This window comes from Chelonoidis abingdonii, chromosome 8, assembly GCF_003597395.2.
Source record: "Chelonoidis abingdonii isolate Lonesome George chromosome 8, CheloAbing_2.0, whole genome shotgun sequence".
NCBI lineage: Eukaryota > Metazoa > Chordata > Testudines > Testudinidae > Chelonoidis > Chelonoidis abingdonii.
This window is the reverse complement of record NC_133776.1, coordinates 139,167-159,719: the sequence shown is the minus strand read 5'-3', so window position 1 is coordinate 159,719 and position 20,553 is coordinate 139,167. Positions and strand designations below refer to the sequence as shown.

Below are 20,553 nucleotides of genomic sequence, written 5' to 3'. Positions count from 1 at the left end.
TACTAAAGGGCTATTTAATCTAGTGGAGAAAGGCATAACAAGAATTAATGACTGGAAATTGAAAACAAATTCAGATTAGAAATAAGGCACAAATTTTAGCAGTGAAGGTGATTACATTGGAACAAACTTCCCTAAAATAGAGGGAGAAAGGTGGGCGACATGTGGAGTTTGTGGGAGGAATGGATGAATGCAAGAAGCACCTGGTATGTGCTATTCACTAAGCCTTGTATGATTTGAAGGAACAAAATGTGCAATCCTCTAGTACATCTAAAACCTAGAGAAGAAAATCCCCAACCAATATTAAAAGGCAGGGTAATTTTTTGAAATAGTGACATTGCATTACATATGTGACAAATATGTGAAAAATAGGGCATTGTACAGACCAGTGTCACTTCCAGTTATAAAAGAAAGTATTATCAACCCATATTAATTAGGACTAGTTAAGGCCAACACAGTCCTAAAGGCTGGAGTTTTGATTGGAATAGTGCCTTATCCTTAGATATAATTTTTTTAATCAGTGGGTACTGCTGAAATAAATTTGACTGCAATTGGAAACTCTTAGGGTGATGAAATCCTGATTCCATTGATGTCAGTGGGAAAAACTCCCACTGATTTAATTGGGGCCAGGCTTTCACTTCTAAATTGCATGTAATATGCATGTGTGTAACTTGAGGACTTTACTCTTTTCCTTCTTCCCCCATCCTTCTGCTTTAGGGGAAACACTGCATTCTTGATGTTTCTGGCAATGCGATCAAGAGGTTGCAGATAGCCCAGCTGTACCCAATCTCCATTTTTATTAAACCCAAATCAGTGGAAAACATCATGTGAGTAAAAACAATGTACCTGAAGCTCACTTGTTTCAAAGACAGAGAAGGGTTTTTAAAAAAATAGCTGTAAATCATTTGAAAGATAATATAAAACCCACTTTTAAAAAATGTAATTGTTTTGTGTATGTAACTTTCTACATTGAATTCCCAAGGGAACTTCTAAGGCTGGGTGGTTCTTTGATTCCTGCTTCCTATATGTATTCTACAGATGGGTACTCATGCTTGCCATCCACCAGAGACTGGAAATTCTAACAAGCCGCATCCGTTGGCCCAAACATGCACAGTAGTTCTCATGCTCCAGACTGAGGGCATAGGCGCCAGTGCAAGCAAAATTCTCCCCAGTTCCTCCTTACAGCTGCATGACCTGAGTCAGAATCCCTGTGTCCACAGATTTCTCCAGTTTTTTCTTTATAGCCTATAAATAGATATAGTAAATAGTTTGACTTAATATAGTATAGTTAGTATCATTCTTTTCCCATACTGGGGAGTCCCTCCCGAGGGTCTGGGACTATGCCCAGTGTTCTGGGTTTCAGGAAGCGTCTCTCTTGCTCTTGCTCCTTCACTGTGACCAGCGAACACCTCTACCATTTGGGTATCTACAAAGTGCAGCATTGATCGATCATTTCCTCCGTGAACATGCAAATCTCGTGAGCTTCAACTGAGGAAACACATTATCGAAAAGGCCAAGACCATACTCTGATGCGGGGCAGAATGCTTACACTCTACTTTGGCCCCAAGAGACAAACAGCACCCCTCCAAGCACAAGCTTGTGAGCAGAGACTACTGCTGCTAAGCTGAAGGACTCCTCATGCAATGCTTCCAGTGAAAGTAGGCTGCACTCCCACAGTCACAAGGACAGATCTCCGTCCAGATCTGTTCATAAAAGATGAGATCCCTCCCTAAGCTGGTCAGGTGAGCCTTCGCATGTAGATCCTAAGGGCTCAGGAACACTGAAAACCCCCAGTCAGAGGGTAAAATGCAAAAGAAAAAGGATCCATTCGTGGCTCCGACTCCTAAGCACAAGGACTGACATCTGCGGGCTCCATCGACGAGTGCAAGACCTGACTCTTTGGCAGTACTGGGCCGTCCCTCAAAGGACCACCCAACTGCAGTCTTTTGGGACACATCAGAATTGTCAGCCCCATTCGTCAGAACACCCCAAACACCAGAATCTATGGACACTTACACTTCCCTGGAGGATATCTTTCTCCCTTTCCCCCAGTCATCCTCTCTTCTCTAGCCCAACCCTTCCAGGGACATTTTCATACTGGAGGATGAGACTACTTCAGTGAGACAGGAACCATCTTTTCTTCTTTGAGTAGTGTATCTAGGAGTGCTCCACTTTAGTCCCTTCATGTGCGCATGCACCTCTCAAGCTCTTGATTAGAGATTTTCTGTTAGCAGAATCAGTTTGGCCCATACATGTGTCCTATATCTCCTTGTGCCGCACACCGCCTAAGAACTCAGACTCGCATACTTTATAGGCCTGCACAGGTGAACTGCCCTTAGTTCCTTCTCAACCCCTCAGCCTGAGATGGAACCCTAGTGTGCCTGCCTTGAGCATGCCTTGGCTAATTTCTTGTTTAGAGTTTAGTACTAGTGAGTATGAGATAGTTGTTAGCTAGCTAGTTAGTAGATAAGTATTGACTTTGTTCCTCTCCACACCCCACTCACTGGGTTCTATCCTCATGTGGAAGCTTGTCTTTAAAGTCTGCAAGTCTGGAGTAATTGTTAACATCATGTTTTGCTAACAAGGCCTGATAATGACACAGAACTGTAGGGCTAAGGAAATTAGAGAGGCTATCAAAATTAAGATCTCAGTAATAGTGGGGGATTTCAATTATCCCCATATTGACTGGGAACATTTCACTTCAGGATGAAATTCAGAGACAAAATTTCTCGATACTTTAAATGATTGCTTCATGGAGCAGCTGGTACGGGAACCCACAAAGGGAGAGGCAACTCTAGATTTAATCCTGAGTGGAGCACAGGAGTTGGTCTAAGAGGTAACTATAACAGGACCGCTTGGAAACAGTGGCCATAATACAACAGCATTCAACATTCCTGTGGTGAGATGTGGTGGTGGTGGGAAGAACATCTCAACAGTCCAACACTGTGGCATTTAATTTCAAAAGGGGGAACTATGCAGAAATGAGGGAGTTAGTTAAACAAAAGTTAAAAGGTACAATGACTAAAGTGAAATCCCTGCAAGCTGCAGGGGCGCTTTTTAAAGACACCATAATAGAGGCCCAACTTCAATGTATACCCCAAATTAAAAAACACAGTAGAAGAATCAAAAAAGAGCCACCATGGGTTAACAACTATGTAAAAGAAGCAGTGAGAGATAAAAAGGCATCTTTTAAAAAGTGGAAGTCAAATCCTAATGAGGCAAATAGAAAGGAGCATAAACACTGCCAAATTAAGTGCAAGCGTGTAATAAGAAAAGCCAAAGAGGAGTTTGAAGAATGGCTATTCAAAAATTCCAAAGGTAATAACAAAATGTTTTTTTAATTTAAGTACATCAGAAACAAAAGGCCCGCTAAGGAACCAGTGGGGCCCTTGTTTGGATCAACATGACAAAAGAAGTGCTTAAAGATGATAATAGTTATGCGGAGAAAACTAAATTGGATTCTTTGCTCAGTCTTCAAGCTAGGATGTTAGGAGATTCCCAAACCTAGCGCGCTTGTAGCGTGACAATCTGCAGAACTGTCACAGATTGAAGTGGTACTAAGGAGTTTTGAATTAAGTTGATAACTCAACCATTAGCAAGTCATAACTATTATCATCTTTAAGCACTTCTTTTGTCATGTTGATCCAAACAGGGGCCCCACGGTTCCTTAGCGGGTTCTGTTCTGATGTCATACGTTGAAAGATGTCCTAGACTGACGCTTGGGGATACAACTAGTATCTCCTCTCCTTCGAGATTTTTCTACCATTTACTCACCGACCTTGTTTCCTCTTTAACCACTTGTCTCAATCATGAAAGCTTCCCTCTTATCCATGACAGCTTAATTTACGTAGAGCCTTGGTGACGGACCTTGTCAACGGCTTTCTGGAATCTAAGTACACTCTGTCACTGGATCCCCTTTTTCACATGTTGTTGCCTCTTCAACGAATCTAATGATTAGTAAGACCGATTTCCTTTACAGAACCATGTGATATGCTCAATTAGTTATGTTTTTCTGTGTCTGACGTTTATTCTAACTTTGTCGTCGTTAACTTGCCCTTGGTCACCCATTGACTACGTTGGTCGCATTGCCGGCGATCACTTGACAGCCCTTTTTCCATCTTTGGTTGTACAGTTAGTAACTTCCAGTCATTGGGTTCAGAACCATTTAAACGGACAGTTACCACCTTGTGGTTCTAGCTTCCGCACTTCACATTGTTCGTTCAGCCTCTTTTCATAAATGATCTGGAGAAAGGGGTAAACAGTGAGGTGGCAAAGTTTGCAGATGATACTAAACTGCTCAAGATAGTTAAGACCAAAGCAGACTGTGAAGAACTTCAAAAAGATCTCACAAAACTAAGTGATTGGGCAACAAAATGGCAAATGAAATTTAATGTGGATAAATGTAAAGTAATGCACATTGGAAAAAATAACCCCAACTATACATACAATATGATGGGAGCTAATTTAGCTACAACGAGTCGGGGAAAAGATCTTGGAGTCATTGTGGATAAATCACCATTTACACTAGTTTAAACCTGCAAATGACCTGTTCTCCATGCTGCAGAGGAAGATGAAAACCCCCCAGGGTCTCTGCCAATCTGACCCAGGGGAAAATTCCTTCCTGATACCAAATATGGTGATCTACCATAAAATGTTTTCTAAAAAGTGCTCCACGAAAAGTATAAAGCCAGAAGGGACACTGTGGAAACCTCCCATGGGAGGCACAGGAGTTTGGGTCTCTGTTGCAGGGCCAGTACCTCCTGCCCCTTTCACATGGAACGGGGGGTGAGGTTGTGGTAGTCGCCTAGTTAAGTCAATCTGGCTGGACTCAACTTCAGGGTTGTGTGGTCCAATGGCTGGCACCATCAGGGCTCCCCTCATCCGCAGGGGAATGTGGTCTAATCGCTGGAGTCAGTAGGGTGCCCCGGGAACGGCAAGGGTGTGCGGCTTACTGGCCAGAGTCAATAGGGCTCCCCTGGACTGCAGGGATTCGTGGCCTAATGGCCAAAGTTGGTAAGATGCCCCTTGGTGACAGAGAAGCGCGGCCCAATGGCCAGAGTCCATAGCAGCAAGGTTTGATGGGAAGCCCCCCAAAAAGAAGGGGCGGCCACATTGGAGGACTCAGGCCCTCCACTTCTCCACCCGCAGCACACCAACTGTTACCCAGACACTGGCTAGTCCCTCCTTGGGCTACTTCCTACTATGACTCTTGTAGCTGAAGTCAGGGTGTCTTCGGGGTCTCGGGGTGCCTCAGGTGCCAACTGCAATCTCCCTAGAGCATCCGCGGGTGCCTGGGCCTTGGCATCTCCTGCTCCCTCAGTCCAGGTACCTGGCTGCTCGTCAGCAGAGCTTGCGAGGTGAGTCCTTCCTCCTTGGCAGTCAGCCCAGACTGAGCTAGGCTGCTCCCTTTTATACTGCAGCAGCAGTTGGAGCATGCCCAGCAGAGTTGAGGGGGCATGGCTTTTGCTGCTTGATATGCATTTAATGGAGGAAATAGAAAAGATAAAGCAAGAGGAGTAATCAAGGTTGTTAAACAGCAAACTGATCTGGACCACACTAGTAGAAAAAGGAATTCATAATATTGGGAAAGAAGATTTGCAAGGCTAAAAGGTCCTTGACTTTGGGCACCACATAAAATTAGTAATTCAAGTGTGCCAATTATAATTGCTGTTTCTAGATGGACAGAGAATCCTAAAGAATTAATATATGTTAACAGTGTACAGTAGATAATGGGACCTGTAAACACCACTATTCTGGTATACAAATGGCAACATAAGGAGATGAAATAAACACAGTCAGCTGTAAATGTATCAGGCACAGATAGTTCTTTGAGTGGTCAGCCTAAATAAGCCTGACTACAAGTGAGGGAGGTTGCACCTGACTAGTCATTAAAAAGAGAGTGAAGGAGGTGGTACGGGTCTGATACACAGTATGTACTCTGAGATACCACAACTTTTCAGCGGGGACAGCACCTTGCCTGGGGAGGCTGGATGGGTTTTGTCTAAACCTCACTTCTCTGGCTCAGAGGGGGACCCGTGCCCTGTGGCCTACTGTGCAGATGAAGGAGAACGTGACAAAGGCTGTGACAGACAACACCAAACGGGAGTCACTGGTGACCAATCTCTTTTCACTTGTACTTCCCTTGTTCATTAGCACCACTGTCTTCAGATGTTTGGATACATGTGTGTTCTATCTGTATGTTGTCCCAGCTCTGTGCAGACAGTTGGCAGAGCAGACATCAAACGAACCAACCAATGACCAGAAGATCCATAAAGGCTCAAAGGCAGCCAGCCAGGTTTATTGTCGACGAAGCATGGTTCTAGCTCCGCAGATCAATGTCTACAGTTATACTAGCACATGTATGCCTGTGACAATGGATGCAGCTCAGTGAATGGCGGGACTTTCCATTTCCTGTTCAGCTGACCAAAGACACTCCCTCTGAGATACATCTTTTTACACCAATACAAACAAATTACGTATTGCCTCTGGAGTATTAGGGTGCCACCCCCTGGAGTATCAGGGTACTGCCCTCTGACATATTAGGGTGCCACCCATTGCCTTGTACATGTTGGCTCAATCAAATCATCTCTATTCATCATGCTGTCATCCTGACCTTATCCTTAAGATGGGTCAGCATGTTTCTATTATCTTTGGGGAATGTGTTTGGTATTGAGGTGTTCTGGTACCACCTTTCTGGAATAAGTTTGTGTATATATTCTTGTGCCTAGCACTACTTAGGAATGTGTGTTTCTGCAATATCCCCCCTTTTCTTGCCAGATTCTGTGAGCAGGGCCTGCCTCTTGCTCACAACTTTGCTTTATATCAGAAAAATTTTGACTACTTTAGCCCAGACCTCAGGCCTCTGATACATAAGTTTATATTTCAGGCCCTCTTCCTACTACAACCACTAATTTGGTGCAAAGGAAACTTGAGCAATTGGTGCCTATTGCCCAACTAATAGCCAAGCATCAAGCAATTGGAAATAATATTGTTCAGGCAGTGAAAACACTGTGGTGGGCTGTACCAGAGGAGGGGAGTTTGCATTTCCTGCTTTGTAATTTAAGCTCAAGCTTTAAGGTTCAAATAATAGCTGTCACAGTGGTCCTTGGAAATGTGCTGCTGGGTAATAAGCTTTAAAAAATATATATAATACAAATAAAACAAATGCTAATATAAAAAGAAAGACAGAAGCAGAGGAATGTAGCTGAGGCCTGGCCCAATGTGAGTAATTAACACAGAGAGAGTGGCCTCATATTTTGGAAGATAGAATTAGGGATGTAAATGAATCATCAGGTTGAAAACAAAATGTTTGTGCTAAATAAGATAGGTCACTAGGTTAAGAAGACAAAGTGTCTGAGCCAACTAAGATAAGAAGAACATCCAAGGAACTATTTACCATGAACTTGATAACAAGGGACAAAATACATTAGGAATGTAAAGATGAAGTGAAAAGGAAGTTGAAGTATGGAATGTGCAAGCTACATGGAAATTGGTTCCTGCAAAGTAACCAATCCAATCCAAAAATAGATAATGCAGTGTATATTAAATCCAATGAGAAATATAATGTATATAAAAGGAGAGGGTTTCTGTGTAACTTTGGAGCTGTGATGTACCCTGCATCCATCATCCCCCCATTTTCCTCCCCTCCCCCACCTCATTTGAGTCTGATCAACTCAGCATAGCACTGCTGTATGCCAAATAAAGATACCTGAGTGACAAAGGCTGGAGTTGAACTGAGTTCATAGGAAGCCAAGTAAAAAAAGGGCTTGAAAAAAATCCCAACACTAGCACTCAACTGACCTAGATAGTTTTGGTTCCCAGAACTTCTGAGACTGTCAATCCATCTTCCTGTTAAGGTCTATCCCCTTCTCGGCAATCTTTACTTGGGAAGGAAGTTAAATCAGACATCCCAGTCTATACCCATTTTACTTCATGGCCTGGTGTTCAGATGAGCATGAGAACTCTCTTGCTCAACAGCTGTCCAAGCCATTCTTATTAAAGTTGGAAAGATTCAACTAGGGGCTGCTAGCAACCTAAATGGAAACATTTGTCTACTTGGACTCAACATAATCAGTCTTCCTCAAACTCTGCTCATATCTCAATCATTTTAGATTATCTCCTGTTATTAAAAAAACCCAGGTCTCTTCATTAGCTCACTACAGGTCCATCTTGAAACAGCCATTGCCTTTCTTCCTCCAGTAGGCAGGTGTTCCATTTTCACTCATTCACCCTACAACAGTTAGATTAATAAAGGGCCTAATCAGGACCTTTCCACCGATTCTCAAGCCTGTACCTCAGTGGGACTTCTATCTTGTCCTGTCATTGTTCACCAGATCTCCATTTGAACCTTTGGCATCATGCTTTATGCCTCTGTCTGGAGCATGAAGCAAGCTTCTGCACATATGTGCAAAATGGACATTGCTTTCCGGACTCATGATGCATGGTGTGAATGTGTTACTCACATGTGGAATACAGACAGGGGCCACGCATCTCGAAGAACTTCCAGTTACAGGCAGGTAACTTCTGATTTTATATTCAAGTTGCTTAGTGGCTTTCAGTGTTAACCTAAGTGTCTTTTCCAGATTCCAAGAAATGGAAAGCCAGTCTTTAGCACTCCCACTGTCACCCTTTATATTAAGTCTCCCTTCAAGAGTTTAATAAATCGCAGATTCAAGAACAGAATGGGGCTAGTTTTTTTTTCCAAGGGTTTGTATTCAGAGGGCAGTTTAATAACCTTATTTCAAAAGAATCAGTAGTATTTGGTAACTGCTTATTATTTTATAATATATTTCATCTCAGGGAAATGAACAAACGTTTAACAGAGGAGCAAGCCAGGAAGACCTTTGAGAGAGCCATGAAACTGGAGCAAGAATTTACTGAACATTTCACAGGTTTGTATCCCTCATTACAGTTCCCTTCAAAAAGTGGAATTGTGTTGTCTGGAGCATAAGAATTGTCACACCTGCCTGAGCCCCCATATACTTCAGTTATATATCTTGTCTGCAGTACTGGCCTATGATGAATGCTTTAGACATATTAAACCATCATAATGCACTGCAACTATTTATTAAATATTTGTATCAATTCATTGTTTAACTTTGAGACAAAATTTCTTCTTTACTTCATCTGATGCCAGTTTATACTTTAGAGCATGAGAACTTCTCGCTTTTTTCTTAGCTGTTGAAACTAGAACCATTAGTCTTATTTATATATTAAAAGCCTGGAAACTTTTAACATAAAGGTCACCAGCTGGTGTCTCATGCCTTTCCAGAACGTGAAGGGTGGCTGAACCTCTGAAAACCAGGAAATTAAGAGTTACAGTAATGCAGACTTAAACTTCTGAGAACAAGGAAATACAGAGTTAAGGTACACACTAAGACAGCCCTAACTCTGCCCCCATGGAGCTGGCAATAGCCATTGGAGATTATCTGCCTTCAGTCCACATATGTTCACTGATAGATTTAGCTGTATAGAATGGTAGAGGGATTAGCTGGAACAGCTTGGCAGAGCTGTGATTGTGACATGAGGTGGTCTGGGGCAGCCTTGCCCTTCTCCGTGCCCCCTCCCCAGTGTGTGATCAAAAAAAATTGCTGCATGTGTACCTTGAGGGATCCATTATGCCTCATTTCAGTGCCTAGTTCTCTAGATTTTGTCAGTAGCAGTGCACAGGGGTCTTCCTGCTATAAGGATTATCAGCAGTGAGGTGGGATATGAGGGTGGTCTGTGGATTTAATGAAAATGTAGTGTTAAATGGAATCCTGTGTATAAGGATGAAGGGGGCTTGGTAAAAGGGAATTAAGTGGTTGTAAAATTTAGCAAGTGAGAGTTGTTTCTATGGAGTAGGCTCTGTTTGAGACTAAGTCAAGAGTAGGTAGCTTCTGTTCAGTACAACTTACCTAAACATAAGTCACATAAGTTTTGTGTCAGTAAAGAGAAAGTGTTTTACGCTGCCCTATAGTGATCATGCGCCCTACTCCGTGAGTGCTCTGCACTATCTGAAAGCACAGAATTCTAGCATGTGTGTTATAGCTGAGCTGGGCCATCACTCAAAGAGGTTAAGTTGGCATGTATCTTAACTCTGTTTTCCTAGTTTTCAGAAGTTTTAAGTTGGTATTACCTTAACTCTTTCCTAGTTTTCAGAGGTATATGTTTAGCCATTCTGCACATTCTAAAAGGGCACAAGGTAGCACTGGACTTAAAGTTTTGGAACATTTAATTCCCTTGGTTTAAAAAAAAATAATTTCTCAGTACTCCCATCTGCAATAGCCCAGCTCTTCTCCTTAAACACCTGGTGCTCTTTGGCAATGATTGCCCTGGCCACAAAATACACTGGTTTCATGTTGGGCTTTTCATTGCCTCTGCCTTGTCTCCTGTCTACCTGTCCAGCACAGCCTGATTGCCTCTTCTTAACAATCTTCCCTATAGAGAGGCAAGCTTCAGCAAAGGACCAACATGTTGAGAAGCTGTGGAGAAGATGCAGGAACAGTCCAGGGACTAGCATGGAGACAGTGGGGACATATTTTGAAGGGACGGATGTGGCCATGAGAGGAAGGATGGTCCAGGGGTTAGGAACTGGGACTTGGGAGACAGTTCTAGTCCTTGCTCTACCACAGAATTCTTATGTGATGTTGGGCAAGTCATTTAGGTCCAGATCCATAAAGATACTTAGGTGCCTACGTCCCAGTTTTGGCTCCACTGCAATCCACAAAACTCCTTTGCTGGACTCAGTGGGCTCCTAAACTCACTTGGCACCTACATTTTCAAGGTAAAAGTTCCTCTAAGCGCTTATTTTTCTGTCTCTGAGCATGCATACCGCTGCCTCCCTCTACGCAGACATCTGTCTCCTGCCTAAGCCCCAGAATGATTCAGAAATCAGGGAAAGATAGGCATTCAGCCACCTGTATCACATGCAGGGCCTAATCCAGTAGGCGTGCTCAGAGGCCACCTACTGGACTAGATCCCATTTAAAATGGAGAAGGAGATGGAAGTGGTGGTGGTGCTGCTGCCACCACAATCCATCTTATAATTTTTAGCCTAGTGGTTAGCACACTTGCCTGGGATGTGGGAGACCACAGTTCAGTTCCCACTCTTCCGCCAATCCAGGCTCCCATACAGAGGGGTAGGACCCATCCAGAGCCTGCCTCACACGTAAGGGGCAAGACCCCCCAGTTTCAGCTCATAGCTAGGGGCTGCAGAACATTAGAGCTTTTTTTCAGTCCTTTGTATCTTCTCGTTGTTCCAAGATTTGTTAAAAATCAACATTAATCATTCAGAAAATTCCTCAGTCAATTCTTTTAATATTCATGGGAGCAAGTTATCCAGTCTTGCAGATTTTAAAATGTTTAAATTCAATAACTGCTGGTCAGTAGATGGGATGCTGGAGGTTTATGAGGGAGGCCCAGTCTGACTGTTTCCCACCTTCCCCCTGGGATTTAGGTGAACTCTTGCTGCTGCCGTGCCCCCGTGTGCTGCCCTCAGAGGTGAAGGATGAAACACTGGCGCCATGTGCCAGGATGCAGGAGTGTAGGAGCTGCTGCTTTGGCAGTGGGGTGTGGACCTGGCTTTTTAGAATGTATGTTTTCAGTTATTGGTTTGCCATATTGGTCAAACACTCAGCCAAACCTGAATGGAATTTCATGCAGCAAAGAAAAGGTACTTCTCTAGCCTGAGGGCTTTCCCCTTGCCAGATGAAAGACCTGCTGCAAATGGTGGAGATTTTAGAATTTCTCAAAAAAAAAATCCCAGGAATCTTTTATAATAGAAAGTGGTGCTAAACAACCTAAAAATAGAATCCAGAATCCAACTTCCCATACTGGCTGAGGGAGAGATTCATAATCTAGTGAGTCTTTTCCATAGCTGTACTATGTTTGAACCCCTAGATTGAGAACTCATGTAACAGACATCATCAGAAACCACTCTTTGGAGTGGGGCCAGGTATTCCTATGCATTTGTTCATTTCCTAACATAATAGATTCTGATTGGCACTTTTGGGCACTATTGCTGTATTGATAATTATACCGGTAGCTAGTAATTCACCTCTATCTAATTCATACTAGCTCGCCTGTACAATGTGTAGCGTACATGATCATCCAAGTATCAGAATTTTAAACCACTATGGTTCCTATAACAACATGTTGACAGGGGATGCTCTGAATAGTGACTATTGATAAAAATTTTTGCCAAGTAACAGAAATAAGGATTAATATATATTTGTGTTTGGTAGTGGTATGATGTAGAGTGTGCGTATGTGTGCTTACAAATAAGGCATACGTTTCTAACTGTAAAATGAATAAGAATCTTCTAAGAGGTTTGATAGGTAAATTGAATTAGAGCAGCCATTAAGGAAGCTTCATTACCATTGAATGTAAAGTAAAATGCTGTCATAAATTTAAAATGTTTTAGGAGTTAGGAAGCGGAATCAGAGGCAATTATTAACATGTAATGAGGGTTCAGTAATAGTTCTAGTGTTGTGTATATTAACACAAACACAGGAATACAGTGTTCTGGCCCAAACAGCAGCATTATACATTTTTTTCCCTGTTGAACTCTATTAAGTAGGTTCTCAGCCTGGAGGTGAAGACCCCAGTTAAGATGAAGCTGCAATCAAGATTTCTGTCATTTGGATCCAAAGTGTTGCAAGAACCCTAGTCCTGATTCAAAGCAGACCATACTTTAATCTGATTTCGGTCAGAACATACCCACCTCCGTTCATTTATAGTGCTTCTCTAGCCTCAGTGATAATATATATAATCTGTGTGGTCTGAGTGTAGACTGGAAATTTATTAACTGTTTTTAATGCAAGCATCAGATGTAGAGGATTAGAGAAATGCATGTGTTAGCCCCTTTCTTCCATCCCAAATCATGGACACTGCTAGCAACCAGAATCCACCAAATGACCTATTTTTCGTGTCCTGGTTCGTGATCCAGATGACCAGTTCCTCAATCTACATTACATGGAAGCCCACACCACCATTTCACATGCTACAAGTCTCTGATTTATTTTTCTGGATTAGGATTATTAACTAGCCCTGTTTTTTTACCCTCCTGTCCTGGATACCTGCACACAAGTTGGGTCTAGAAGAAAACAAAAAAGAAAACCAGAAAATAACAAATCACCCCTAACCAACCCTTGAAGGTATCTGAGGATGGGGGAAAAAAAAAAAAAAAAACAGCTGCACATGCTAGTCTGCAATGTGGGAAAATTCCTTCCTCACCCCAGGACTCTCTACACTGTACACTGGCCAGTTCCTTGGGAAGCCCTACACCCCTGGACAGTCATGCACCTTTAGCTCACAATAAAGCACAAGCCCAATGTTGTCTGTGCCTTCTCCAATCTGGTTGAATCCCCACCTTGGGAAGTGGGCTGAGAATTTCTGCACACAAGGTGAAAGTTAATAAAAACCGCTTGCTGACTGTTATACTGTGTTTTGCAGCTATTGTCCAAGGAGACACGCTGGAAGAGATATACAACCAGGTGAAGCAGATCATAGAAGAACAGTCTGGGCCTTACATCTGGGTACCAGCAAAGGAAAAATTATGAAAATTGAAATATTTTTGTTTTCGTTTTCTAACTGACATTACCTACTCATTGACAACTTGTAACCCTTTTCAGTGGAGCCTGCCTCTAGCTCTTTCCAATGTGGGTCACACACTAAACATCACATTCTGCAGTTCCCAAAATTTTCTTACATTTGGTGTCTCTCTTAGTTTGAATAATTTGTATTATTGTGTGGTAGTGTTCATTTGACATTTTTCAAACATGAAGGTCAAATGGCCTGACCAGCCATTAAGGTAGAGTTGGGGAATTATATGGTAAAATTCCTTAATGTTTAAGGGAAAGTACATTTCAGAGGTTCTCAGAAAAGATTTGTGTACATTCTTTTAAAATTTCATAGCATATGAAAAAAAAGTCATCTTACCCAACGATGTAAATTGTGAGCAACTTTTCACACTTAATTATAATAGCATGGGTTGGCCAAGGCATTTGATTTCAAGTTTTAGTTTGTGAGTTGGCTTTCTGTTGTCACAGCAAATATTTTTCTTTATAGGCAGTTAATGTAACTTTTTTTAAATTTCTAAATTAATGTATTCATTAACTTCTTTAATTCACAAGGGATATTCATTTTCAGAATTTCATAATGATATTCTTATAGTCTATTTTTATTCATTTTTTGCATGTACAGTCGAAAACATGTTTAGGTGCTAGGGAAGCTTGTATTTTACAAATGAATAGCAAATTTTCATTGGCAGCAAAGCAGAAAACACTTGCAGTGATGGATGATCATTAAGGCAATAAGAAGAGAGTCAGATGTGTAGATTAAAACTGTGTGTCTCCTTAGAGGTATCAGATTTTAATGAATATTTTACCCACAACAATTGCCTATTTTGTTATAAAACTTTCTTTAACTATAAACTCTGTAACTATGGGAATTATTTTCTTTACATAGTTGCGCACACATATATATATAATATATATAATTTTCTTTTCCCACCTACTCCTAGCTTTTCTTTTTTTGTTTTTGTTTTGAGAATAAATATAAAATAAAATTTATCTTCCTTAATCATGTGAAATGAAATGGGGTATGGTGGCTGGGTAAAACATCTGAGGGATATTAGCTACAAGAAAAAAATATGGGCAAGTTCTCCTCTTTTCTACAAACAATTTTAGAGGTTTGGTTTTGGTTTTTTTTTCTTTTCCATGTGATGTGCATGTTTTAACCAATGGAGGATTTCAGAGTCAACAGTCGAGTTTTTATGTACATCTCAGACTGCATCTGTGTCATATCTTCCATGGTGGCTCTGCACTGGAGAGACACAGGCCTCTGAGCTGAGCAATTATAAATACATTTCTGCAAAATATAGAACTAACATTATTCATTCCATTTGTCAGAAAGAGGAGAACAGCTAATAAAGTTTATTGTACAACATATTTTTGTGTGTCTTTAATTAGATAATCTAAAATACAGGTGATGTAGAATTAAGAAATTAAGTTTGCAAACAATAAATTGGCAGGAACAGTAAATAATGAACAATGATGTGATAGAGGAACATTGAAAAACTAGTATGTGGGCCAAAGAAGTTCAGTGTAGTTAAATTAAATGCAGGTTAGATCTTGGGGCAAAGAGTTAAAAATAATAAGCATATGTGAGAGAACAAAGTAGTGCAGAATATTGGTAGATTTGGGAATCCTGTCAATTTACAGCCTAATGTGCAGTGATTGTGAAAAAATCCATCTTGGCTGTATACTGGTTTAGTGAAGAAAGTGCATTCTTGCTGTATTTTTATGGGTTTCTCTGCCTGTTGCGGGAATAGTAAAGTGTTCTGAGATTGTCATCAGATACTAACTAGCATGAAGCAAAAGTAAAGGCTTCTACCTAAAGCTCTGAAAGCACCAGTGGCCTAAATTTTAAGAAATGACAAGTGATTTTGGGTACACAACTTGAAACGCGTTAAAAGGATTTGACTTTTAGATGCTCAGTAATTTCTGAAAATCAAGCTACTTTAAGATATCTCAGTTTGGGTACCTAAAAACTGAGGCCCCTCCAAATCACTAGTCACTTTTGGAGGTGTCACTTAGTGTGAGGCTTTTAGGTAGTATGTTTTTCTTACAAAAGAAAAAAGCTTTTGTCTCTTACTGCCTTTTCCTTATTGTTTTTTTAAATGTGTTTTTTTCTGCTTCTTTTTTACCCGTCAGGATTGGCATGTGTTCTCTTCCTTGTTTTTGCTAGAGGAGTTTTTGCGAGACGGAGATCTCTTCACTTTCATTTGAAAGGATAGGGGTGTTTAATTCAATTTCATGGAGCTTTTCTCCTATTTGTTTGTCAGGTGTTAATTGTTTTAAACATCCAGGATCTAATCCAGGAGTCAGCAACCTCTGGCATGCAGCTCCCTCGCCTTCACCGCTTCCTGCCGCCCCCATTGGCCTGGGACAGCAAACCGTGGCCAGCAGGAGCCGCGATCCGCCGAACCTGCCGATGCAGCAGGAAAACAAACTGGCCCAGTCTGCCAGGGTGCTTACCTTGGTGAGCCGCATGCCAGAGGTTGCTGATCCCTGATCTAATTGCTTTCACTCTCAGTTGTTCAGGTCCCTTTTTTGAGTGCTTGCTCATGTCCATTCCACGTTAGATGCACATGCACTGCATGCACAGTCACCAGTGAATTTTTCCCTCAGTGATATCCAGTGGGCCAGCTCTAGCACCCTTTGGTGCCATGTGCTTATAAGGGGCCCGGCTGGCTTTGCACCCTCTCAGTTCCTTCTTACCACTCGTGACAGTCGTTGGAACAGCTCCTCTTGCTTTGGCAAACTCTTAGGCTATGTCTACACTGCACACCCTACAACAGTGCGGCTGTGCTGCTGCAACCGCCCCATTGTAAGGTGCGCAGTATGGCCACTAATACCATGAGAGAGCTCTCCTGGCAACAAAATAAAACTACTTCTGAGGGGCCATAACTTTGTCACCAGGAGCGTGGCTCCTACCAGCGAAGTGCTTCCACACCGGCACTTTTTGCCACTAAAATTTTTGTTGTTCGTACCCCTGAGCGATAAAAGTTTAAGCGACAAAAGTGCCAGTGTAGACAATGCCTTACTCGGTGGTCTCAGTTTATTCCTTTTCCCTTGTTTCCCTATCCCAGTTCTTTAATTTCTCAGTTTGGACTGTTGTAGATTAGTTGTTTGTAGTTAGTTGGCGCTTCTCGCACTGTTAGCAGAGTTTTGTCTACTCCCGGTGCCAGGGCATGCCTCGGTCCCTGGGTCTCAAGCCCTGTGCCTTCTGCAGCAAGCCCATCCCTGAGAGTGTCCTGCACTCCTGTTGTCTTAAGTGCCTCATATCAGGGACTGCTGCCAGATCTGTCAGGATTTCAAGCCCTGTACAAAGAAAGATAGGGAGGACAGGACATGGTGGTCTTCCCACCATGAGAAACTCTCGGCACAATTCTCCTTCACTGGTGCCAAAGAAAAATCATAAGAAGCAGCTGACTGAGAAGGGATATTCCCAACTCTGAAAAGAGTCTAGCACAGGGAGCCCATGGAGAGTGTGGTCAGAGCCTGGCCACTCCTATGCGTCCGCTCTGAGTGTGATACCATCACCTCAGTCTCGTAAGCTGGTTCCTTTGAGTCTGGTCCCTCAGCGCCATAGGGGCAATGCAACACCAGTGGGATTATAGTACTGTCTACTCCAAAAGCATTAGTTATCGGCAGGGTCCTGCTGGTGCTTTTGATGCAGCCAGCAGTATAAGAGTCGGCAGTATTGGTACCAGGGAGCAGAAGGGAGCATGTGGTCCTGGGCTCCTGTTCGGTACCCTCCCTGCTTGCCCTGCCGCCAGTCTTCGCATCTCAGCACCATTCTCTGGCATTGACGGGGACCACCTCTCCATAGTCCCCAGAGGAAGGCTCGTCATCAGACTCGAAAGTGGAGTCATATTCCCACTTGAGGAACCATGCCACTTCCCCCCCAGGCAGCCTACCAGTTGATGGACTCGGTCACAGAGCTACTGCCGAGTACTTGGCACAGTGGGCAATGGCTTATGCAGTTGCAATGGCTTTTTTGGAACCCCTGGGGGTTTCCCCCTATGCAAGGGCCCCCTTCCAGATACTCATATTCCATAATCTTAGAAAGAAGCGCACCCTGTCCCTTTGAATGTCACCCAACCTGGACTCCAGTACTGAGCCCGGTGCCAAGCCTCAAGACCTAGATTTATGGGACCCAGTCACTGCAGAAGGAGAGGAAGAGGATCCCCTGGCAGTGCAAGCCTCTTCTTCCTCCCTGGATGAGGCAGTGTCTAGGGTGCATGTATTCCCCCCGCCACCTCATGATGACTTTGCTGCTCACCGGGAGCTGTTGAAGAGTGACCTCGAACCTTGGGCTGGAAGTGGAGGTAATCAAAGAGTGGCCCTCCCTCCCCACGAGGCCATTATGGAACCGGTTAAAGCCTTGCGGCAAACCTCATCCTCCTTGCCTCCCACCGCAAAAAGGGCTGAAAAGTTCCTGCCTCAGGCTTTGACTACTAGTACTCCCACCTCCCTCTGGGGTCTCTGATGGTCGTGGTGGCCAGTGAGAGGGACAGCAAGGATGCAAAACAGTAGACCTTTTTGGTAAAAAGGTTTTTCCTATAAGGACACTAGTTCTCTGCTGTGGTGGAGGAATGGAAGTCTGTGGCCAAGGGCCTCTCTGCAGGCTACCCTGGGTTCGGCAGCTAGGTCCATGGCTTCTGCAGTGGTCATGCGCAGATGCTTGTGGCTCCAGTCTTTAGTCTAACAACGGAGGTCCAACAATCCATCCGGGACATTCTGTTTGAATACACTTCACTCTTCTCCAAGGAGTTTCATTGTATGTTAGAGAGCGGTATGATTGCTTAGAGCTCCAGTTTGAACCTGGAGAAAAGACTGTTGAGAGTCTTTGGGTTAAGTTTAGAGGCGCGAGAGCAACAAGGATGATGTTGTGATGGGCATGTGCTATGGATCACCGATAAAAAGGGTGAAGTAGACAAGGCTTTCTTCAGACAACTAACTGAAGTTTCCAGATCACGGGCCCTGGCTCTAATGGTTGACTTCAGTCACCCTGACATCTGCTGGGAGAGCAATATAGCTGTCATAAACAGATAGATAAGGGTTAATGTCTCTTTCATCTGTAAAGGGTTAACAAACAGTGACCTGCAACACCTGACCAGAGGACCAATCAGAAGACAAGATACTTTCAAATCTCGGTGGAGGGAAGTCTTTGTTTGTGTGTTCTATTCTTTGTATGTGTTATCTCTGGGATCTGAGAGTGACAGGACGTACTACAGGCTCTAATTTTCTATTCAAGTAGTAAGTGCAAGTAGAAAGGCGGTTTAGTCTTTTTAATTGGTTTTCTTTATTTGCAAATGTGTATCTGGATGGTAAAGTTTTAATGTGTATTTGGCTGGAAGTATTTTAAAATGTATTTCTGCTGGAGGAAGATTTTCTCCAGTTTCTATAAGCTGAAAGACCCTGTAATATTCCATCTTGAATTTACAGTGATTATCTTTATTCTCCTTTCTTTTATTAAACGTTTTTCTCTTTAAGACCTGATTAATTTTTTCCCCTTGTTAAGGCAAAGGAACTGAGTCTGTACTCACCAGGGAATTGTTGGGGAGAAGGAGTAGTGGGGGAGGAAAGGTGAATTTCCTCTGTTTTAGATTCACGGAGCTGAATCTGTCTCTCTCTCCAGGATAACCCAGGGAGGAAAAGCCTGGGAGGGGGGTAGAAGGGGGAGGAGAAACCTGATTTCTCTGTGTTGTGATTCAAGGAGTTTGAAATACGGTGATCTCCTGGTGTACCCAGGGCGGGAAAGATCTAGGGGGAAGGGAAATGGTTTATTCCCCTTTGTTGTGAGACTCAAGGAATTTGGGTCTTGGGGTCCCCAGGGAAGGTTTTGGGGAGACCAGAGTTTATCAGGCGCTCCAAGTCCTGATTGGTGGCAGCTTATCAGATCTAAACTGGTAATTAAGCTTAGAGGAATTCAGGCTGGTACCCCATTTTTTTGGACTCTAAGATTCAGATTGGGGAAAGATACCATGACAATAGCAATGCACAGACAATCCAAGAAGTTTTTGGAGAGTGTTGGAGACAACTTCCTGGTACAAGTGCTGGAGGACTGACCTCGGGGACACCACTGTTTACCTCTGACCATTTATTCTTACCCTTTGTTTCCTATCTTTTAACCAGTTACCAAACCATGAGAGAACCTTCCCTCTTATCCATGACTGCTTACTTTGCTTAAGAGCCTTTGATGAGGAACCTTGTCAAAGGCTTTCTGAAAATGTAAATACACTGTATCCACTGGATCCCCCTTGCCCACATGCTTGTTGACCCCTTCAAAGAATTCTAGTAGATTGGTACAGCATGATTTCCCTTTACAAAAACCATGTTGACTCTTCCCCAACAAATTATATTCATCTGTGTGTCTGACAACTTAATTCTTTACTATAGTTTCAACCAGTTTGCCCAGAACTGAAGTCAGGTTTACCGGCCTGTAATTTCTGGGGTCACCTCTGGAACCCTTTTTAAAAATTGGTGTCACATTAGCTATCATCCAGTCATTTGGTACAGAAGCTGATTTAAATGATAGGTTACAGACTACATTTAGTAGTCCTGCAATTTCACATTTGAGTTTCCTCAGAACTCTTGGGTGAATACCATCTGGTCCTGATGACTTCTTACTGTTTAGTTTATCAGTTTTTTCCAAAACCTCCTCTAATGACACCTCAATCTGGGACGGGTCCTCAGATTTGTCACCTAAAAAGAATGGCTCAGGTTTGGGAATCTCCCTCACATCCTCAACCACGAAGGCCGATGCAAAGAATTAATTTAGTTTCTCTGCAATGTCCTTATCATCCTTGAGTGCTCTTGTAGCATCTTGATCGTCCAATGGCCCCACTGGTTGTTTAGCAGGATTCCTACACTTCTGGTGTACTTAAAAAAAAAAAAAATGGCTAACACACCTCCACCCCAATATAATGCAACCCGATATAACACGAATTCAGATATAACACGGCGAAGCAGCGCTCTGGGGGTGGGGTGGGGAGCTGCGTGCTCCA

The 20,553-nt window shown here is 42.8% G+C and overlaps 1 protein-coding gene across 34 annotated transcripts in view; it reads left to right on the top strand.

Annotated features, from left to right (window-relative positions):
- The window catches only part of DLG1 (discs large MAGUK scaffold protein 1), a 408,238-nt gene extending 393,312 nt beyond the window's left edge, over positions 1 to 14,926 (top strand). For all 34 annotated transcript variants that reach the window (XM_075069025.1, XM_075069021.1, XM_075069020.1 and 31 more), the window contains 3 exons: positions 715 to 824; positions 8,797 to 8,888; positions 13,431 to 14,926. In XM_075069025.1, coding sequence (XP_074925126.1) covers positions 715 to 824; positions 8,797 to 8,888; positions 13,431 to 13,537 — 309 coding nt within the window. In that variant the 3' untranslated portion in view covers positions 13,538 to 14,926. The remainder of the gene's footprint in view (positions 1 to 714; positions 825 to 8,796; positions 8,889 to 13,430) is intronic.
- The last annotated feature ends 5,627 nt before the right edge of the window (positions 14,927 to 20,553 follow it).